The 19,119-nt window shown below is 46.6% G+C and overlaps 4 protein-coding genes across 8 annotated transcripts in view; 1 reads left to right on the forward strand and 3 right to left on the reverse strand.

Moving 5' to 3' along the window:
• Positions 1-180: 180 nt before the first annotated feature.
• On the reverse strand, positions 181-1,274 carry LOC131670779 (alpha-ketoglutarate-dependent dioxygenase alkB homolog 7, mitochondrial). 4 transcript variants are annotated; one of them, XM_058946682.1, is made up of 2 exons: positions 1,083-1,274; positions 181-951 (listed from the first exon to the last, which is right to left on the reverse strand). In XM_058946682.1, the coding sequence occupies exon 2, from the start codon at positions 937-939 to the stop codon at positions 253-255; it is 687 nt and encodes a 228-aa protein (XP_058802665.1). In that variant the 5' UTR covers positions 940-951; positions 1,083-1,274; the 3' UTR covers positions 181-252. The 4 variants fall into 4 exon arrangements, with proteins under 4 accessions (XP_058802665.1, XP_058802664.1, XP_058802668.1 ...); XM_058946681.1 differs by having other exon boundaries at positions 1,101-1,273; XM_058946685.1 differs by having other exon boundaries at positions 1,135-1,272.
• Positions 1,275-1,341: 67 nt separating this feature from the next.
• Positions 1,342-4,324, forward strand: LOC131670778 (elongation factor G, mitochondrial). Its single transcript, XM_058946680.1, has 9 exons — positions 1,342-1,522; positions 1,652-1,810; positions 1,881-2,379; positions 2,454-2,721; positions 2,789-2,963; positions 3,026-3,316; positions 3,392-3,595; positions 3,670-3,981; positions 4,060-4,324. The coding sequence occupies exons 1-9, from the start codon at positions 1,421-1,423 to the stop codon at positions 4,321-4,323; spliced, it is 2,274 nt and encodes a 757-aa protein (XP_058802663.1). The 5' UTR covers positions 1,342-1,420; the 3' UTR covers position 4,324.
• Positions 4,325-4,334: 10 nt separating this feature from the next.
• On the reverse strand, positions 4,335-17,436 carry LOC131670777 (neither inactivation nor afterpotential protein C). Its single transcript, XM_058946679.1, has 22 exons — positions 17,293-17,436; positions 15,006-15,344; positions 14,645-14,823; positions 12,822-12,926; positions 11,141-11,529; positions 10,977-11,067; positions 10,627-10,908; positions 10,375-10,563; positions 10,110-10,309; positions 9,485-10,042; positions 9,265-9,406; positions 8,703-9,200; positions 8,327-8,616; positions 7,985-8,250; positions 7,684-7,797; positions 7,395-7,579; positions 7,101-7,318; positions 6,675-6,769; positions 5,932-6,146; positions 5,617-5,810; positions 5,460-5,541; positions 4,335-5,387 (listed from the first exon to the last, which is right to left on the reverse strand). The coding sequence occupies exons 2-22, from the start codon at positions 15,307-15,309 to the stop codon at positions 5,070-5,072; spliced, it is 4,914 nt and encodes a 1,637-aa protein (XP_058802662.1). The 5' UTR covers positions 15,310-15,344; positions 17,293-17,436; the 3' UTR covers positions 4,335-5,069.
• Positions 17,437-18,635: 1,199 nt separating this feature from the next.
• Positions 18,636-19,119, reverse strand: part of LOC131670780 (protein Wnt-10a) — a 9,460-nt gene continuing 8,976 nt past the window's right edge. Inside the window, exons 5-6 of one of the 2 annotated variants that reach the window (XM_058946686.1) lie at positions 18,905-19,119; positions 18,664-18,738 (exon numbers count right to left, since the gene is read on the reverse strand). The exon at positions 18,905-19,119 is cut by the window's right edge and continues 378 nt beyond it. In XM_058946686.1, the coding sequence (XP_058802669.1) occupies positions 18,709-18,738; positions 18,905-19,119 (245 nt within the window). In that variant the 3' untranslated portion in view covers positions 18,664-18,708. The other variant, XM_058946687.1, reaches the window with a different exon arrangement.

Below are 19,119 nucleotides of genomic sequence, written 5' to 3' on the forward strand. Positions count from 1 at the left end.
AGCGAATATATAAACCGCCAATTACCATATATTCTGCTAAATTATGTTTATTATGTTTATTTGTTATTTTCAATATTAACTTACTATTAAATTTTTTTATATAGGTTTGTAGGTACTTCAAAATATAATTATAAAGTCCTTTCTATTAAAATAAATATGTATTTATTTATTATTATTTTAAAAGACTTAGTTGAACAATTATTTTACATATTTACATTGGTGAAAATATAATCTCAAGACTCAGTTATTCAGTTATTCAGGTTCACTTCTACAGATGATTGAGATACGTCTTAACTTGTTTATGGGCTTCCCTTGATAAATTGATTCCTGTTTACTTAGGATCTCATGATTATATTTGTGTCGAGCAACTCCTTTCATAATATACAAAGATCTTCTTGGTATAAAAAAGTCATCCCAATATTCTTTTTCGTGTCCAACACATGTAAGTCTCATAATACTCTCACTCAATAAACTTATTGTTGCAATTATTTCACCACAAAACCTGCTGCTATCAACATGAGGCTTTATCCAACCATCTTCTGCAAGATCTAATACATGTACAAGACCAAGCTGTGGCATATCTGGTGGGAAAGCTTTCTTTCTGATTTTTGTTATTATTTTTGAATTTTCTTCATTCCATTTAGGGAATTCAGTTTCTCGATACCCGTGAATCATATTGTCCCAGTGAGCATACTCATACCTCATACGTTTAAGATATGGTTCAACTTCGTTAAGTAAACTCTTCTCTTCGTATTCTGTAATGAAATTTTCATAAATAGCCATTGTAGAATGAAGTTTTTCTTTCCAATCTTTGAAGTCTTCATCATTTTTATCTTTAATTGATGGACTGTTGATATTTGTGCTGCATAATTGAATAAAATTGGGTGGTAATTTCAATAATTTCCACTTGGGATGAAATGTTTTTATTAACATTCTCATATCTGTTGATCACTGCAAAATAATCATTAACTTAAATGTGATTTATTAAACTAAAGTTAAATCCTTGACATATTTCATTTACAAGCTGCAGAAACATTTGTGTTAATTAAAAAAAGTAAGCATTTTAGTTAACTATATCTAACCTAAATTATTTACTGTACCTAATATTTATTACTACTAACTTATTTGTTATACCTATTACTGCACTAGATAGGCAGGTATTTATTGCAAGAAAGTTATACACATTGCACTTTATGCCGGTTTTACGTGAAACTTATACAAATTTCTTTAAAATGAGTCATGAAGTACTCATGTAACATGTTGTACATGCAATGTATGTAGAAGTAGAACAGTGTATGTAGTACTATAGGTAGCTCTAGCTTCATGCTGTTTTCTGTCTTCTGGTTTGATACTGGTGCAGGCGATAGTGTGTATACTAATTACACAAACGTTTAATTCGATTTAATATTGAAAGTAGTGGATGAATAAAAATTTTTCAACTTACAAAATGACGATAGTATCTGTGTTAAGATATCCATTGAACTTTGTGAGGGTGTCAAGGCTGCCATCAGTTACTTTAGAGGTAATCATTTTTAAGTTTTTGTAGAGGTTAAGTTGATTAAATTTAGAAATAAATAAAAATTTAGTTTAAAGATGTATTAAATTATTAAATTACAACGAAGAAGACTCTATTTATTTTCTTATTTTTTAGATTAAAGAACGATGTATGTCTAATTATGCAAAATATGCAGAGCATAAACCTATTGAAAAAGTTAGAAACATAGGAATTTCAGCTCATATTGACTCTGGTAAAACTACTTTAACAGAACGTATTCTGTTTTACACTGGAAGAATTGCTGAAATGCATGAGGTAATTAATTATTGTTAATAGTATATGGTAAAAATTAGAACAGTATTTTTCTAATGACAATTGTCTATAGGTGAAAGGTAAAGATAATGTTGGAGCTGTTATGGACAGCATGGAACTGGAAAGACAACGTGGAATTACTATCCAGTCAGCAGCTACCTATACTATATGGAAAGATTATAACATCAACATTATAGATACACCAGGCCATGTGGACTTTACTGTAGAAGTTGAAAGATCACTTCGTGTACTGGATGGTGCAATTTTAGTTTTGTGTGCAGTTGGAGGAGTACAGTCACAAACATTAACTGTTAATAGACAAATGATGAGATATAATGTACCATGTGTGGCTTTTATTAACAAATTAGATAGAATGGGAGCAAATCCAGTGAGAGTTTTACAGCAGATGAGAGAAAAATTAAAGCATAATGCTGCTTTTCTTCAACTACCAATTGGCAAAGAAAGTGATACAACGGGAGTGATTGATCTAATTCGTATGAAAGCCTTGTATTTTGAGGGTACCTGTGGAGAGATTGTTAGGTCTGATGAAATACCAAAAGATATGACATCAGGTAATTAAATTTTATTAAGTGTAATTGATTAATTTTATGAGTCATATTACATATATCAAATTTTTTTTAAACAGTTGTTGAAGCACGAAGACAGGAACTCATTGAGCACTTGAGTAATGTAGACGAAGCTCTTGGAGAACTATTCTTGAATGAGTCTAGAATTACAGAAAAAGATATAACTGATGCTGTTAGAAGAACATGTTTAAAAAGAACATTTACTCCTGTTTTAGTTGGAACAGCTTTGAAAAATAAAGGTGTCCAACCATTGCTTGATGCAGTAATAGACTATTTACCAAATCCTGGAGAAGTTGAAAATGTTGCATTCTTACAAAATGATAAGGAGTGAGTATGGTGAAATACACTGGATCAAAGAATTTTCTTAAATCTAAAGGATTATTTTACATTTTAGAGATGAGGAACCTGAAAAAATAATTTTGAATCCTGAACGTTCAGATAAACATCCATTTATCGGATTAGCATTCAAATTGGAAGCTGGAAAATTTGGTCAATTGACATATTTTCGATGTTATCAAGGAATGTTGAAAAAGTCTGACAGTATTTTCAATACTAGAACTAAGAAGAAGGTACAGGTTCAACAATTTTATCAGAATAAATATTGCATATTTACGTAACATTTCATTTGAAGGTTCGAGTAGCACGATTAGTACGGCTTCATTCAAATACAATGGAGGACGTAAACGAAATCTATGCGGGAGACATATTCGCATTGTTTGGCGTTGACTGCGCTTCTGGTGATACGTTTACGACAAAGGGCGATATACCAGTTGCCATGGAATCAATATTTATACCAGATCCAGTCGTTTCCATGTCTATTAATGCTAAAAATGCAAAAAACCGTGATAACTTCGCCAAAGCCATCGCTAGGTTCACGAAAGAAGATCCAACATTTCGTTTCGAATACGATCCCGACAACAAAGTAAGTTATTAGAGATAATGCACAATTATATTTTGTGAATGAAATTATCTCTAAAATGATTGTATCTACTTGGAGGAAAGTGTTGTTTCTGGAATGGGCGAGTTGCATTTGGAAATCTATGCTCAACGTATGGAACGTGAATATGATTGTCCAGTCATACTTGGTAAGCCTAAAGTTGCCTTCAGAGAAACCCTCACAGCACCTGTCGAGTTTGATTATCTTCACAAAAAACAGACTGGTGGTGCTGGCCAGTATGGCCGTGTTATAGGAGTTCTAGAGGTAACGATCAATACCTTTAAACTGGCCGTTGACTCTTGTTTCCACGTTTATTAAAAGTAATCTATTTTTATCAGCCTCTACCACCTCATAAAAATACCACTTTGGAATTCTCCGACGAAACAGTGGGTACGAATGTTCCAAAACAATTCGTACCTGGTATACAGAGAGGATTCTTGTTTATGTGTGAAAAAGGTCTGTTGTCGGGTAACAAGTTGTCTGGTTTGAAATTCAGACTGATAGACGGCGCGAATCATATTGTCGACTCGTCAGAACATGCATTCTTCTTAGCCGCTCAAGGTGCTATCAAGCAATGCTTTGATAACGGAGTCTGGCAAATTCTCGAGCCCATTATGTTGGTTGAAATCACCGGTCCTGAGGAATTTCAGGTAGTTCATCCTTTAAATCAATTGATTTTACTGATATTTAGCGTGAAAAAAAAATGAATTTTTATATTTTGAAATCAGGGTACAGTGATGGGCCAGTTAACTCGTAGAAAAGGACTGATTCAAGGGATCAGTGGAAGTGAAGGATGGTTCACAGTTTACGCAGAGGTACCGTTGAACGAGATGTTTGGCTACTCCGGCGAGTTGCGCTCATCGACGCAAGGAAAAGGAGAATTCACGATGGAATATGCGAGATACAGTCCTTGCGCTCCCGATGTTCAGGAGCAGTTGATATTACAATATCAGGAGGCTCAGGATATTTTGCAGCAGAAGAAAAAGAATTAAGGCATTGTAGTTGTATATTTAACTTTTAAGTATTTTTTTCGGAGAAAAGAGGCTTTCTTTCATTGACGGTAGTCGAACGAATAATTGTGAAAACTCACAGAGCCAATACATTTTTTCTTTTTCCTCGTGCATTTACGCACTGTGCTTCATATTACTAAAGGACGATCACAACACATGTTTCCATAAAAGACACGATTTATAATCGTTATCGTAAATCAATTTTGTAAATAAACAACAGTGAATTAAGTTAGTTTTCAAATATAGAGAATTACATCATTCTCAAAGAGTGTACATAATTATAATTAAGTTACAGGATAACAAATGATAGTTTTAACAATCATCTTTTATCGAGATTATAACATTGAAATAAAATTAATTGTTATTTTAATAAATGTTGTTTGTTGAATATATCAACCAGTGTCCCACACTCATAGTCTGGAACGATCATACATGCGCTTTTCACATGAAGATTACTCAATAGAATTAACAATAAAATATAAGCAACAATATATTATTTTCATCAAACAACTAGTTTCTCGAACCGATGTGTAAGCACAAAAATGCAACGTACGACTAAAATATGAAGTCTATTAGAAGTTTGCTCGCCCGAACGTATGATAAAAAAAACGAGTAAAGAGTGAGAAAGAGAGGGAGAAAGGGAGGGATATAAGCGGTAGACGTACAAGTCACTACATGCGATAATAAATGCTTCACGATATGTGAGATAGTGGTATAGTCTCAGTTGCTTAAAGATCGGTTGCGTAGCCCTCCACGACGATACCGGGCGCAAGTTCGGCAGTCACGCTTTCAGCGTGGTTGGCGTTACTTTCGCCGCCGCCGCCGCCCCAAGCACCACCGCGTCCGTACTTCTCGGACATGCGCACCATTTCGTTGGGGCTCCACTCTGGCGAGGGTGATCGGTTTCTTGCTGCAGTGCCTCCAACACCACTACGGTAGACCACATTGGAGTCCGAGCGGAAAGTTGAACCGCCACCGCCGTAGCTGTCGTAAACGGGATTACGCTTCATTGAGTTGCGCTGATGACCTGTTTTTCGCAGCATTGCCTTTGAGAAAAGCACATTTGACATTAAACCTTATCAAGTCTAATAATTTTAGCAGCAAGTGCAATGCTATACCTGGAAGTTGAAGGGCGGATCGTCCTCGTCGTTGTTGTTGCTTTTTCGACCGAGTGCTTGTAGCTCCGCTATTGGATTGACACTGAGGCAAGAGTTGAACGCAATTAGTAATCGATTGTCTCTATTACATTAATAGTCAATTCAATCGACGATTTACCGATCGTTATTGAATGTATTTTTGTTCATCCGATCGTCGGCTGACCAGTCACTTGCATTCTTATTACGAGTCTCAGTATTGTAGCTATTGTAATTTCGCGGTTTAATAGGCTGCATCGGCATTTGGTTGCTCGGGATAGGGGGTGGTGGCACTTTCTTTCTAGAGCGGATGGACTCAGTATTATCATAGTTGTTCTGAAACACAGATGTCAAGTAGAAAGCGTGCAAGTATCATGTTCAGTAGTTATATATGAGTATGGTCAGGCGGGACGAGAAGAAATGGTTTTGATTGGCGAAAACGACGTAGGGAACTTACTGAGCGAGGTGTATGAGCGTTAAACGGTCTAGCGGGGATGCGATCGTCGTTGGGCTGGGCGGAGCCGGTCGCTCGGGTGTGGTGAGCTTCGGCCGGTGGCAGGTGCACTGGGACACTGGGGTCCCTGGAAAATGGAGTGTTGATCAGACTCTGTCCACCGCTCATCGTGGGGTTTACAACGCGGTGCGGCGAGTTGGTCGTTTGGCATTGTACATCTGAAAATCAAAGAGTTCGCGCTCTGGAGAAAAAGAGTCTCTTTTGTCGGCTGCGCACAACACAGCTTGCTCGCGTTTCTTTTTATTCCCAATTTTTTTATTTTTTTATTGTCAATTACCAAGTCTGGTGCATTGAATTTACACGGAGCGGGGTAAGCTTGCGGGCATTATATTCGCTAAGAGAGATAATTAGTTACTTAGAGAGAATGCAAATGATAATGAACTATATAGAAATATCTATCAGAGTGTTATTGCTGCAACTCCAATATCATTACAGAGTCAAAAGAGTTCTAAGCAAAAACAGCAGAGCCATAGTTGAGAGAGAAGTAAGTATGGATTTAATTGAGTGCAAGAGAGAGAGAGAGAGAGAGAGAGAGAGAGAGACAGACAGAGAGAGAGAAAGAGAGGGGGGGGGGTAGAATTAGAAAAAAAGTATAGTGAAACAAAACTCATGAGAGATGATAGAATAATGAACTGGTGTCGTTGCTCTTCGTTGCACGCTCTCCGGCAATCAAGTGATATATGCACCTCTCTTGTTGCGCCGGATGTTGCCCCAATTCGTTTGCCTCCTTAATGGCTCGTCCCAATTCTGCTCGTCGTCCGACACCGAGGACGAAGCGGATCTGCAGAACGTATTTTCTGGATAATACTGTTCTCTTGCCGAACTTACCTTTCGTTCTTTTAAAGTTTTTTTTATAATAACCAACGCTTTTTTTTTATGAACACGTAAAAAAATAAGAAAAACAAATTTGATGAGTATTGATCTTTTTCAATAAATGACAGTTCGTATTCTTATAAAAATTGCTAATTTATATAACCGACAGAGGGCAGATTTGAAAAAGAAACAATCGATACTTACTTGTCTTAAAAAAATCGAATTACAATGATACGAAAGGTCAATGAAAATCATTTGTAAGGGAAAAAGAACCGAGCAGAGTTTGTGACAAAGCTTACCCTTGCCTCCTGACGCGGGGCATGGATGGATCAGTCATGCGTGATGTGTCGTAGAAGGGCAATTCGCTGTGAACGTCGAATGGTAGCTTATGAACTTCTGGCGGTCGCACGGGGCCAAGGAAGGTGGCTGGATTTGCATGTGGGTCGATTCTTTCGAGGGGCACGCGCTCGTTACTCGCTTGCACTGCCCCTACTACCGCCTGATTGTACAGATGCACCTGGCGACATTCGATTCGTTGACAAGTCGTCCACCGCGAAATGCAATCGTTCTGTGCTCGCTCGAGCAACACTGACTTGCTGAGAAAAATGAACGAGGTCCTGGTATCGGGCTGCACGGTACTGTAGGAGGACTTGGAATATGCTCTTCGAGCGCCATTTGCTGCTGTAAAACCTCATCATGTCTTCCGTGTCCGGATCCATATTCATGTCCTTGTTCAGAAGGGATCCTGTTTCCTTTCGTACTTGGTGTCCGCGGTAAGCTGAAACACAACGCCAAACCGATACAACTTCCTGCATGTCAATCGCGTCGCAAGTACGATGATATATGAGGCGAGCAAAATCTAATCGGGAGCAGTCGTTATACCTTTCTGCAGTACTAACGCTGCTTCGTCTTGAGACATTTCGTGACTGGCTTGAGAATTTACTGGGACTTTCTTGCTCGGTGATGGCGGCTCTGTCTTTGCCGGTGCTTTCTTCGCTGAAACATTTCTGGTTAACCTCTATTCGTTCAAAAAATCATACGAGACAAAACATTGAAACAAAAATAAAGGTTGTTGTCGCTTTCTGTGTCTCCATATCTTTCACTTTTTCGGAGCAATATATCTAGATGTGCGAGTATACGGGTGTGTGACGTGCGTGATGTGCGCTACGAAGTATATACCTACCAGCTTCTTGCTTCCTGCCGTGGGACTTGATAGCCGTCTTGATGGTCTTGCGAGCTAAGAACGCGCGCATCATGCACTGCACCTTGACGATTTTCTTGACCTGCGTCTCGTACAATCGCGACATGTACTCCTCGTTGTAGTACTTGAGGAATATCTTGGTTTTGCCGATCATCCAGCCCTCCATCTTCAGTCTGACGAGTAGAAGTCGACAGTTGTCTTGTGTCATTTCCACGTTCTCGTCAAAGTCGAACGCCAGGAATTTATATCTATTGGTAACGGAATTGAGACGTAAAATGTGCAAACTGTCTTTTCCAATTGAAGCAGCTAACGCTAACTATGTACCTTCTCAAAAACTCCTGGAATGGTATTCTGTATGGAAAACCTCTCTGCCTAGCCCTTGCCGTGTCAACGACGGCGAGGGCGCGAATTTGCTGCTTGACAATGTCGCGATAAAAGCCGCGTGGCTGACCCTCGAGATCCGATCTGATGCATCTGACAAAGTGGGTACCACCGCTTATTGCCCCGACCGTCAGACTCTTTAGGATTTCTAGACTAGACGCGCGGAAGGTTGCTGCGTAGGTGCGCATTTTGCGCGTTTGCGAGTACTGGCCGCGCGAATCCGTGTTGTATTTCTGCGATAAGAAAGCAAACTTTGGTATTCCTTTGCGAATCCTGGAAAAAGTGTTAGAACATATGTGCTATTTGGAAAAACGCGTACTCTGAGATTCGTCTGCTCCGACTGAAGTAACAGCGCCGCGCCCCACTTACTCCTCGCGGTGGTTTTCTTCGGCTTCTCCTTTTCCTTGTCCGACGGCTCGGGGATGTGGATGGTCAACGCGCCGCCTTTCGTCAGCTTATTGGTGAAGAATTCCCTGACGGTCGCGTGCTCGGATTGTCTCAGTGTTTCGATCATCTCTGGCGGCACGAAATCGCGATTCTTCTCCGTTATTTCCGTCGCGTCGTAGAGCAACTTGCCGGTATAGTGAGCGACGGTAAACTCGTGATCGTTCTGAGCTTTGATGTGCTGTTGTTGGTTAGCACTGATGCGACGATAACTGATTCGCTCGAATACGTGAGCGGTGTCTTTGAGTTGACGAGACGCCTCGTCAAGGATGTAGAACAGACCGTCGTCTTTAGCCATCAGCTGGTCGATACAATATTTATTATCGTAGAAGTGAAATTTCTCGATTGGTATCTCTTCTTCCTCTTGTTCTTGCTATTCAACCGAATCAATTCGTTGAGCTTGTTTCTATTCCTCAAAGTTTCACGAGCGCACTTACCATTTCCCAAACGAAAACTCGTTGGTTGTAGTGGCATTGAAGCTGTTCGTTCATAGTGTTGATGGCCAATTGCTCTAGGCGGTTCTTCGAGAAGCACTCGAACCCGTACAGATCCAAGAGGCTAATGAGAAACTTGTCGCCGCTGAAAGTACGAAACAAAGCTTGTCAGCGTTCAAATATTAGCTCGCGAGCTGTAATGCTAATCACCAGATGCACTCACAACAAAGTGCGCGAGACGCTAAGCTTCCAATTGACGTTGTTAACAATCCAGTCGACCAGTCTCTGGTAAAGGGTGTTGGCCAACACGTCCCTCGACTCTTTGGCTTCGTCGCACGTCAGTCTTCTCCTGACCGCAGTTCCCTTTTTGATCAGGCAATAATTACCCAGTGACCACACAAATTTCTTTTGATCGATATGAAGTAGCTCGGCGACAGATCTCGCCGTCTCGATGTTGTGAACATCGGCTTCGCCACCGCCGCCCTCGATGAAACGCACGTCGCCGAGCATCAGTATCGCTGCCATAGTTCGCCAAATGATCTCGCAGTGCTCGTCCATCTCGAGAGCTTTCAGGCATTCCTTGATGTGCTCGAATTTCTTCGCGTTGCCGTGTGGGTCGTTGCGAACTTTGAAGGAACGACGCCGACCGCCGATCGAGTCGGAATCAAAAACGCGCAAGTAGCGCATTCGACGGCCGGTCGGTAAGAGGTATTGACGCAGGTTTCCCGAGGCCTCTAAGCCGTCGTACATGTAGTAGAACATGTGGAAATTCGACTGATTCCTGTAAGAGATCATTGGAGAGGCATCGAGGCCATGCGTTGGAAAAATATTTTCAAGTATTAATTTACCTATCCCTAGTGGATACTCGGAATTTTTCCAGCTGGTAAAGCCAGAACAAACCACCCGACGCTTTTCCAGTCGAGCCGTAAGTCGTCTGTACTTGGAATACGCATCTCGTTGAATTTGTATTCAACGGAGTTGCGGCGTTCGTGAAAGCTTGAATCAAGCTTATCGCCTTGAGCAGTCTGGCACCAGTGTCCCTCAAACCCTAACACGAAGCAGATGATGAGCATAGCCGCAAAACACTTTTGCCGTGTTCGTTCGAGGATTTACCTTTCCCAGATACATCAGGTGAGTGATACAGTGAATCATGTTGGTTGTTTTGCCGGAATTACTTTCGCCAGCGAACAAGATATGCTGCGGTTCCTCGTGGTGAAGAACATCTTGGTACGCGCTATCGGCTACCGAATAAATGTGAGCTGCATTGTCCGATCGCGATTTATTTTGATATTTCGTGTGGTACTGTTTGGGAATTGATGAAGATTAGCGACCGACCATTTCAACTAAATAGCGGCCTTGACTCACAGTCATGTTGTAGATATCCTGCTCCTCGTTCGGATTCAAAATCAGCAGGATGTCACCGATGAAAGTGTGAAAGAAGCCCAATCTTTGCCGCTCCTGCAACTCGTCGAGCACGCGATCCTCGGTAATGTTCTCCAACGCGGCCAAGTCTTCTTGGTACATGCGCTCGGGAAGCTGAGTTTGATGAGTTTTTAGATAGCCTTTGCGCACTATCGCCTCGGCTTTACGATGCTTTTTGCCTTTCTCGCCGACGTTGTTCATCAGCGCTTTTATCTCTTGCGTCAACTGAAATCGCCAATGCAGCCATTAGGATGCCCGACTTGATTGCTTTCCAAGAAATTTCCCCGACTTACCGGAAAATCGTTCTCCGGAAGCTCGGATAGGAAGGGATGCTCGACAATCTCAGCGATGAAGGGTCGGTTTTCAGGATTCTTTTCCAAGCATCTAAACAAGTCATTGAATGAGATGAAAGCTCGACTCCAGTTGGAAAGCTGCCGTTGACGAGATAACACTCAACTCAGCGATAAAATCATTGAAATTTTGCGTCCAATTGGAAGGCCTGTACAGGGTGGGCGGTGGGTTCCTTACGATTTGAAAAAGCACTCTGGTCGGATGCATATCCTGGAAAGGCGGGTTGCCGTCTCCCAGCTCGATGGCAGTGATGCCGACAGCCCAGACGTCGGCACGGCTGCCGTAACCAGGCCCTTGCTCGGCTTTGCTCAAAACGACTTCCGGTGCCATCCAGTTTGGCGAGCCTATGCACGTGTGCCGCTTGCCCATTTCGCCCTTGATCATTCGCGCCAAGCCGAAATCCACAAGTTTCACCTCGCCTTCCTTCGTCAACATGATGTTCGAGGCGCGAATGTCGCGGTGCAGCACGTTGTTCTCGTGCAGGTGTACGAGAGCCTGTGGAATTGTTTCTCAGTAGAATGACGACAGCTCGAGCCCATTGGAGCAAGAGAATCCAGTCGGCACTTTCGCAACGATCAACAGCTTTCGAATTTCAAGAGGAAAGCGAGCCACTGTTTGGCGAGAGCAGCAGGAATCCAAGGGCGGCGAAGGAGAAGACGTTTTTCGTAAAATAGCAAGTTGCGCGGTGCCTCGCTTGCGATAAGTCACGGCTGCGAAAGGATCGTTGGCAACTCGGCGTCCGATAAATCCATCGGCCGGATAATCATAAAAGTCGCTAAACTCCCAGCGTCAAAACTGGCTCGGCCTCGTTTCTCGCGCCGCGCGCGCGCGGCATCGTTACGCGAATAATTCGTCGCGGGGGCGAGAGCCAGCGAGAGAGAAATCACTTTCCTAGATTTACTGCTAATTGAACGATCGGCGAGTGCGTGCGCGCGCTGAAAAGAAGCAAAGGGAGAAAAAAGGAAGGGGGCTGCGGAGAGAGAGGGGGGAGGGAATGTTTTCGACTCCGGCCTGATTTACCGGCGAGGCGCGAGAAGAATGCCCAGCTGATTTACGCGTCTCGTTGATTTGTCAAGGAGTAAACTCCGGGGCAACGTTTCATTGCGTTATCGTCGCCTTGATTTACCGTCGTAACGGTAAGCGCGCGCACCAGGCGAGACACGCGGAGCTTTCACATTCTCCGAAACGACGTTAAACAAAGGAGAGAAAAAAGAAGCGAGCCAGAAAGAGCGAAGAAGAAGAGGAAAAAAAAAGAAATTCGTTGCTTTTCTCGCGCGGGAGAAAGAGCCCGAGAGAATGATTCCGGACTCGCGCGCTGCATTAAGTGCTTGATTACTCTTACGCGAGAGTCTTCTCGAGAATATAAGAGAGTGCAGGCAAGCTTAATTAGCGGCCCTGTCTCATTCGTTATTTACGATAGCTGCTGCACTTCATATTCTTCGTACAACGTACACACTTCGCGTGGCTTACCAGCAGCAGAGTGTGTGTGTGTGTGTGTGTACGTTTCAAAAGTCGACATGAAAATTCGATTAGCACACGGCGCGTTGTCAATTCGATTAGGCTAATTAAATAAAAAAAAAAACATGAAAAAATATTTGTCAAAGATCGGGGCAGTCCGGTATACGGTTCGTATAAAATTGTCGAAAGAGGAAATCCCACTGGATTATACCGACGTGAGAGTGGATCGGGGCGGGAGAGGCGAGAGCAAGGGAGAGAAAGAAGAAGAGCAACGAAGGGAGAGAGGAAGAGTTGGAAAAAGAGCGCAATGAAATGCGGTTAGCCGGTACCTTAATGGTTTCCCTGAGTATATAAGCGATGTGCTCCTCTCGCATTCTCTTGTCGGTCATCTGTAAGCCCCGGACGAGATCGATGACGGGGCCTCCGTCGCACAACTGCAAATAACGAAACGATGTTAAGTACGTCATTCAATCCGCTTCCCATTTCTGCCTCGAATTATTTCTCATTTAGTTTCATTCATTCTTATGCAAACAATAAGGCGCGTGCCATTATCGCTCTCGCTCGATCGTTTCGCATTGTGCTGCGTCGATTTCATTAAATTGAAACCGATAAATCTTTCACCGGGATTACGATAAATCGCACGGCGGCCTTATTTATCGGCAAGATATGCACGCGCAGCTAATTGATTTATAAAAAGTGAAATCCAAGCAAAAGCCATGACACTGTCGTCGGCAGGAGCGACGAGTGCACCGGACGCTGCGTGGCTGACGTTAATCCAGCGTTCTCTCGCCGTTGGCAAAAATAGAGCGCCATCAGCTCGCGGAGAATGTCTCTGTTGGGCCGGGAGGGGGATCGAGCCCGCGCTGGTCTCTCGCGCGGCCCGAGTGGCAATTATAGCGCACGCGGAAGTAATCAGCGCGAGGCGATGAGCTTAGAATTGAATCCGCGCGCCTGCCGCGACTTTGTGGGCCGGCCCGCGGTGGTCGTCGGCCTCGATTTGCCAACGGGACGAACGAGCTCGGCGTCCTCCCCGCGTCCGCGTTTCGGCGAACGGTAGCGTTCGCGCGAATCTATGCACGCCCGACGATAGAAGCGGCGCGCTCTCGGCTCGCGCAATCAGGCGAATAATAAATTCGGAGAGCGCGGTCAATAATGAGCCAGGCTATCATCGAGCTAATCAATCAATCAAGCGGTGCGCCTCTCGCTCCTGGCGGTAGCTTAATCGACAATGCAATGCCGAGCCGAGATTTATCGCCGGTGGTATTTCATATCGAGCGTTTACGATGAGACGCGCAGCCATTATGCGCTCCGGTGATTAATCGCTCGGATGCAGCGCGGCACCAAGTCCCGTGTATACGCATGTTTTATTGAGATTGAGCGACGCCGCGGCCGTGCTCTCTCTCTCTCGCTCTCTCTCTCTCTCTCTCTCCGCCTGTGTTTGCTTTGACTCCCTTTATTTATGCCTCCAAGATTTGTATTTGCCGCTGCCACGGCGGCCAGATGCATCTGTTAACTATACACTTGCTATTGTTCTCTCTTACAATTAGCCGCGTTTCAAATCGCTGCTCGTTCCTTAGCCAAAGTCCACTTGCGATCGTCACGCTGCTCGGCATTCCCCTTTTCTCCTCTCTTTTTCGTTAAGCGGCGCCGCCGTGCTTCGATCGAAGCGAGCTTTCGGCGTGGCGCAGCTTCGCGAAGCCGATCCGCAAGGCGTACGCAGCGATTGACAAGGCCGCGAGGCGATTAATAATCGATAGCTGTTAGGTGGTTGCTGGCATAATGGGATTCGGATGGAGCGAGCGAGTCTCTCTTCGGAGGTCTCTCGCATGGCTGGCGCGAGCCGTAAATAAGCGCTTGCGACGTGGGCCTTCGCTCCACCTGCTGTTGCCGGGCCGAACGAGTTTAATGATTGTTTAATGGGCGCGCGCGTCGTAAATTATCCTCGCTCTCGCTCTCGCTCTCTCTCTCTCTCTCTCTCTCTCTCTCTCTCTCTCTCTGTCTCTCTTTGCGAAAATTGGCTGCGCGCGTATGCGTCGGGGCCCGGGTGGGTGGATTGCGGCTGAGTTACGGCGAGTTTCGACGTCTCGCTTAGGCTTTGTTGGCGATAACGACGAAAGAGCTCGGGTCGCGCGCCATGAGAAACTCTCCTTACCTCCAACACGAACCAGATCTGGTCGTACTCTGTCTTCCTGCCGGAGCGCTTGCGGTACACCCCGTAGAAGCTCGGCAGGTTCGGGTGCTCTGAGAAGTCGCGTAGCACTCGGTACTCCTCCACTATCAGCGGCTGCGTCTCCGGAGTCAGCTTCTGAATCTTTATGGCTACTTTTCTGCCTGAAAGAACGGGCCGCCGCGGTCATTCTGCCGTTTGCCTCGCCGAACGAGTTGTCGAACAAATGGACGCGCGTCGTTTCGTTCGAAAATGGCCTATAAGCCGGCATATCGAGTGGAGCGACACTGCCACTTTCGACGCGAAACTGAAGTGACCTCTCAGCCCAGATATAGAATGTACTCACTGGCTTCCTCGTCGACGGCCTCGTAGACGTCGCCGCAAACGCCACTGCCGATGCGATCTCGCAGCACGTATCTCTTGCCGGGATCTTGGATGCTGTCGAGGCGCTGCAGCTTCTCCTGGCCACCACCGCCGCGGTCCTGATCTCGACCACCGCGTTCGCGACTGCCACCACCACCATCATCTCCTCCTCCTCCTCTTCCTCCTCCTCCGCGATGACGCCTCTCGTACTCGTAGTCCTCGTCCTCGTCTTCCTCGTCCCGGCCGCCTCGTCTCCCACCGCCGCCACGGCGTCCGTAGTCGCTCATCCTTTGGCGCCTACTCCGCGCGCTCACCGCTCAATCTGCAAATGGTTTTCGCATCTTTCACGCTCGACCGACTGTTCGTTCGAAGCCTTTTTCCACATTCCAGCCCACGACTAGTCGCCACGGATAACTCGCCAGCCAAATGCAAACGCTAGCTTCTACAGTAACAATTTTATTACCAGCAGCAGTCCGAAGACTCGTTACGTTGAAAATTGTCGACAAAGCATTTGCTGGGGGATGGGGGATTCAGGAAGGTAACGAGCCAAAGCAATTGCCGTCTTGATTCGCGTGTGAAAATGCGAGTCTAATGAAAATTGCAGTCGGCCGCGGGGATCGAGGAACTCGAGCGAAATGAAAGGTACGCGGACGGCTGCACAGCTGACGAATGGCCCTCGAGAATGGTAATCAGCTGGAGTATCATCCGTATTCCGTGCGCGCGACTTTCGATGTGGAGAGAGAGAGAGAACGACATAATTAGATCTCTCAGGAGCGCTTCGGCTGTGCGCATCCTACACACGTGCGGCGTTCGAGGTCGAGGGTTTCGTGTCGTTTCGCAAGAAGCTCGAGAGCCACACACGCGCGCGTCCTTTCCGCAGCGCGCGATGCACCTTCAAAGTCGAGTGCTAATTAGCTGTTGCATTAATGGCTAATTAGCCGGCAGCAGCTTCGACGAGAGTGCTGATCATGAATTATAGATGCCAGCGACGGCGGCGGCGGCCTGCCTATACGTGTGCCGAGCGTGTGTCTGCTGTCTTGTACCGAATTTATTATGCTCTCGCCACGGCAGCTTGGTACGGCAGCTCGCCCGCAGCCGCGGCCAGTTGCTATTGATTTTTAATTGAATTTAGCGCTGGCGTGGCGAGGCTATCGATCGGCGGCCGTCGCGACCTAGCGATGTTGCCGCCGAGCGACAAAGGCTGCCCCGAAGGCCGAAGCGCGATCGGCAGGAGCCGCGTGGGCGACGGGATTGCGTAAGGCGCAAGGCGCTTCCGGCCGCGGAGCAGCCGCAAGCCCGGCGATGAGAGAGCGCGACGAAGGGGCACAGGGCGGCGGGCAGGCCCCGCGAGAGCGAGCGCGGGAACTTGCGGGGCTTTGCCTAGCGAGCCCCGTGCACGTGTGCGCATTATCGACTCGTTCACGATTGCGCAAGTCTCGACGATGCCCAGCCTGAATGTCGATGCGCGGCGGCCGAGGGCGAGAGAGACGCGCGCGCATATAGCGTAGCTCTTCCTTGAGATCGACTTATATTATACTTGCGAGGAGAGAAGGGTTGGAGGTTCGATTAGGCTTTAATTGGATGCCGCAGTAAGCCTCGAGTCGAGGACGATCGAGCGTGCGCTTTCTTGACGGAAGGCAGCGGTCGCGCACTTTCAGTTTTGGGCACTACTGAAAGTCATGAAAGTCATGAAAGTTAATTGGCTTTTCCAGGGTTCGACTGGGGGGCAGCGTCCGGGCGCGCTCGTTACCCGTGGCGAGCGCGTTCCCAGCGTAGTGGGATTTTCTCGTTGCCTTTGAAAATGAAGATCCTCCGGGATGGCCTAACGAGGCGCTTTAATGAACGGCGATATCGTCGGGAGCTTACGCTAATCCCAGGCCGTTGGGCAGGCTGCCGCGGCACAAAAGTTCAAAGGTATTCGCGGACAAGTGAGAAGCGAGGGGGGAGGAGGGAGCTCGTATTCCCGCATACCTGCTCGGGCAGAAAAAGCTTTAATCAAAATGACGAGGAGCGAGGAGGCGCGCGGGTCGGCGGCCAGGAGACAGGTTTCTCGGTACACGTGTCGCGCCTCGCTCGCATAAATTAGATCAATTTGGCGGGCGCTCGGCGGGGCGCTTTTTGCCGGGCGATCGGAATGCGCGCCGCGCTCCCGGCCGCGGGAAGGGAGGCCTCGGGGCCGACCGGGCGGAGAGCGGCCCGCGCGAGGGTGCATATTCAGAAGGTGGAAAGCACTTGCGGGCGTCGGCGCGAGGCGTTTGAAGTAAGCTCACCTTGTCGCTCGTCGCTGTCGCCTCTGTGCCCTCTGCCGCGGCTGCGGAAGCTCGCTCCCACGCGCGCGCGCGCGCACGCGAGAAAGCTCGTGCCAGCGCGTCTAATTAAGACGTCTGCCGCCGGGGGCTGCCGCCTCGAGACTGGCGCGCGCCACCCGCAGAAGGGCTGCTGCTGCCGCCGCTGCTGCTGCTGCCGTCGCCGCTGCCGGAGCTCTCCAGGCTTCCATGATCCAATAAGGCCGGCTTAATTAACTGACTGTCGACTCGCAAGCCTGTTAGCTCATTGATTTGCCGACCTATAGCGCGCTGGCGCGCTTCCTCTCCCCCCGCTCACCTGTGTTTTTCCACTGCATGTGCGCGCTCCTTTTTCGATTCTCCGCCGCGCGGCAAATTGGGCGAGCGACATCGATGCTCGACCAACGCCTACGTGACCTGCAGCAAGCGACGCGCACGCGATCCACTTTCGCCGCGGAGCCGACCACCACCGCGTTTCATCCGCCTTACCATTGTTAATCTGCTTGTTCCCGTTTTGTCTGTCGCACGCCGACCCGTCGAACGTGTTGCTTTGAGCCTCGACCGAACACGCTGCTCTCTTATCCTGGCTCGCGGATTTCACGCACGTGTCCGACGAGTGCGCAGTGCAGCGCGCATGCATTGAACTTTCGACGGTCGATGTTGACCAGTCTTTCGGGATTTGTCCCTTCGTTAAACAATCTTTGATCACATACACGAAATATCTACGTTGATCATAAGAAATTGTCTGTCGATAAATGGTTTTTTTTGTACCACGGTCATTCTGGAGCCGACTACGAGAGAAAATCGAAGTACGAAGAGAAATTACCGAACGGATTATCGACAGCCACGAGCCGACAGTCGAAAGCCAAGACTGAAACTCGTATAGCTTTCGAAAAACGCACCGACGTGAAAAAAGTCGCGACCATATCGAGTATTCCCATCTATCTTTTCTTCGCGAAGCGGCGATCGAGCTCGTCCCGATGAGATTCACGAGCGCTTAATTAAAAAGAAAAAAAAAGAGCAGGCGAGAGCTGTCCAAGTGTCGCCGGGAGTCGCGTACTCGATCGCAAGAAAAACTCAGAATACTAATGCCGTGCGATCCCCGGAGAAAAAAAAACGACTCGCGAGATTAACAAATCGATTCCGCTCCCTTAAATTAGCCCGTCACTTTATTTTTCTTTCTTTTGCCTCGTCCTCATCCGATTCCCGGCTAATTAGCGCGACACACTGTCGTGGTCATCGATATCGAACGTAAACGAGTGTGAGAAAGGTGGATGCAGAAGACACAAACAGTAGACTTGGCAATGAATTTAAGGAACTGTCTTTATTGTACGCATTATAATACAGATTCGTTGCGCAGCCGAACCACCAAATATCGAGATTCCCACGCTGCGTTCATTACTAGTAATACTGCAGTGGAGGCGTTATACACTTTGAATGGAAAAATTAAAAATAGTAAAAAAATACAGACAAAGAGGAGGGAGAGAGAGAGAGAGAGAGAGAGAGAGAGAGAGAGAGAGAGAGAGAGATGTCGTTAATCAACAGTTACACAAATATATTACAAGCCCGCTTACAGCGCCTACGTATGTGTACGTACTTGGTGTGAGTGTGTGCGTTCATTTCCGCTGTGTCGTTTCATGTGGGGGATGAATTGGCGACTAAAGAGTTTATTTTTTACTCGTAATTCACTCGTTCGTTCGCTCGCGCGCGCGCACACTCGGCCGCGAAGAAGACTAACGCGGCCACAATAAATAACCTCCGCGTAGGGAGGGAAGGGGATCGACAGAGTGGTTAGAGAGAATAGACAAGACG

This window comes from Phymastichus coffea, unplaced genomic scaffold (genome assembly GCF_024137745.1).
Source record: "Phymastichus coffea isolate CEN01 unplaced genomic scaffold, Cenicafe_Pcof_1.1 PCOF00115, whole genome shotgun sequence".
In the NCBI taxonomy this organism is placed as follows: Eukaryota; Metazoa; Arthropoda; class Insecta; order Hymenoptera; family Eulophidae; genus Phymastichus; species Phymastichus coffea.

What these genes read in the sequence shown, in the direction of transcription:
- LOC131670779 (XM_058946682.1), bottom strand. Translation starts at nt 939, where the DNA reads ATGAGAATGTTAATAAAAACATTTCATCCCAAGTGGAAATTATTGAAA.
- LOC131670778 (XM_058946680.1), top strand. Translation starts at nt 1,421, where the DNA reads ATGAATAAAAATTTTTCAACTTACAAAATGACGATAGTATCTGTGTTA. An exon ending in TGCCATCAGTTACTTTAGAG is followed by an intron (nt 1,523 to 1,651) that starts GTAATCATTTTT and finishes CTTATTTTTTAG; the next exon opens with ATTAAAGAACGATGTATGTC. An exon ending in GAATTGCTGAAATGCATGAG is followed by an intron (nt 1,811 to 1,880) that starts GTAATTAATTAT and finishes AATTGTCTATAG; the next exon opens with GTGAAAGGTAAAGATAATGT.
- LOC131670777 (XM_058946679.1), bottom strand. Translation starts at nt 15,309, where the DNA reads ATGAGCGACTACGGACGCCGTGGCGGCGGTGGGAGACGAGGCGGCCGG. An exon ending in TACTCAGGGAAACCATTAAG is followed by an intron (nt 11,530 to 12,821) that starts GTACCGGCTAAC and finishes ACAATTCCACAG; the next exon opens with GCTCTCGTACACCTGCACGA. An exon ending in AATACATTCAATAACGATCG is followed by an intron (nt 5,542 to 5,616) that starts GTAAATCGTCGA and finishes CTCTTGCCTCAG; the next exon opens with TGTCAATCCAATAGCGGAGC.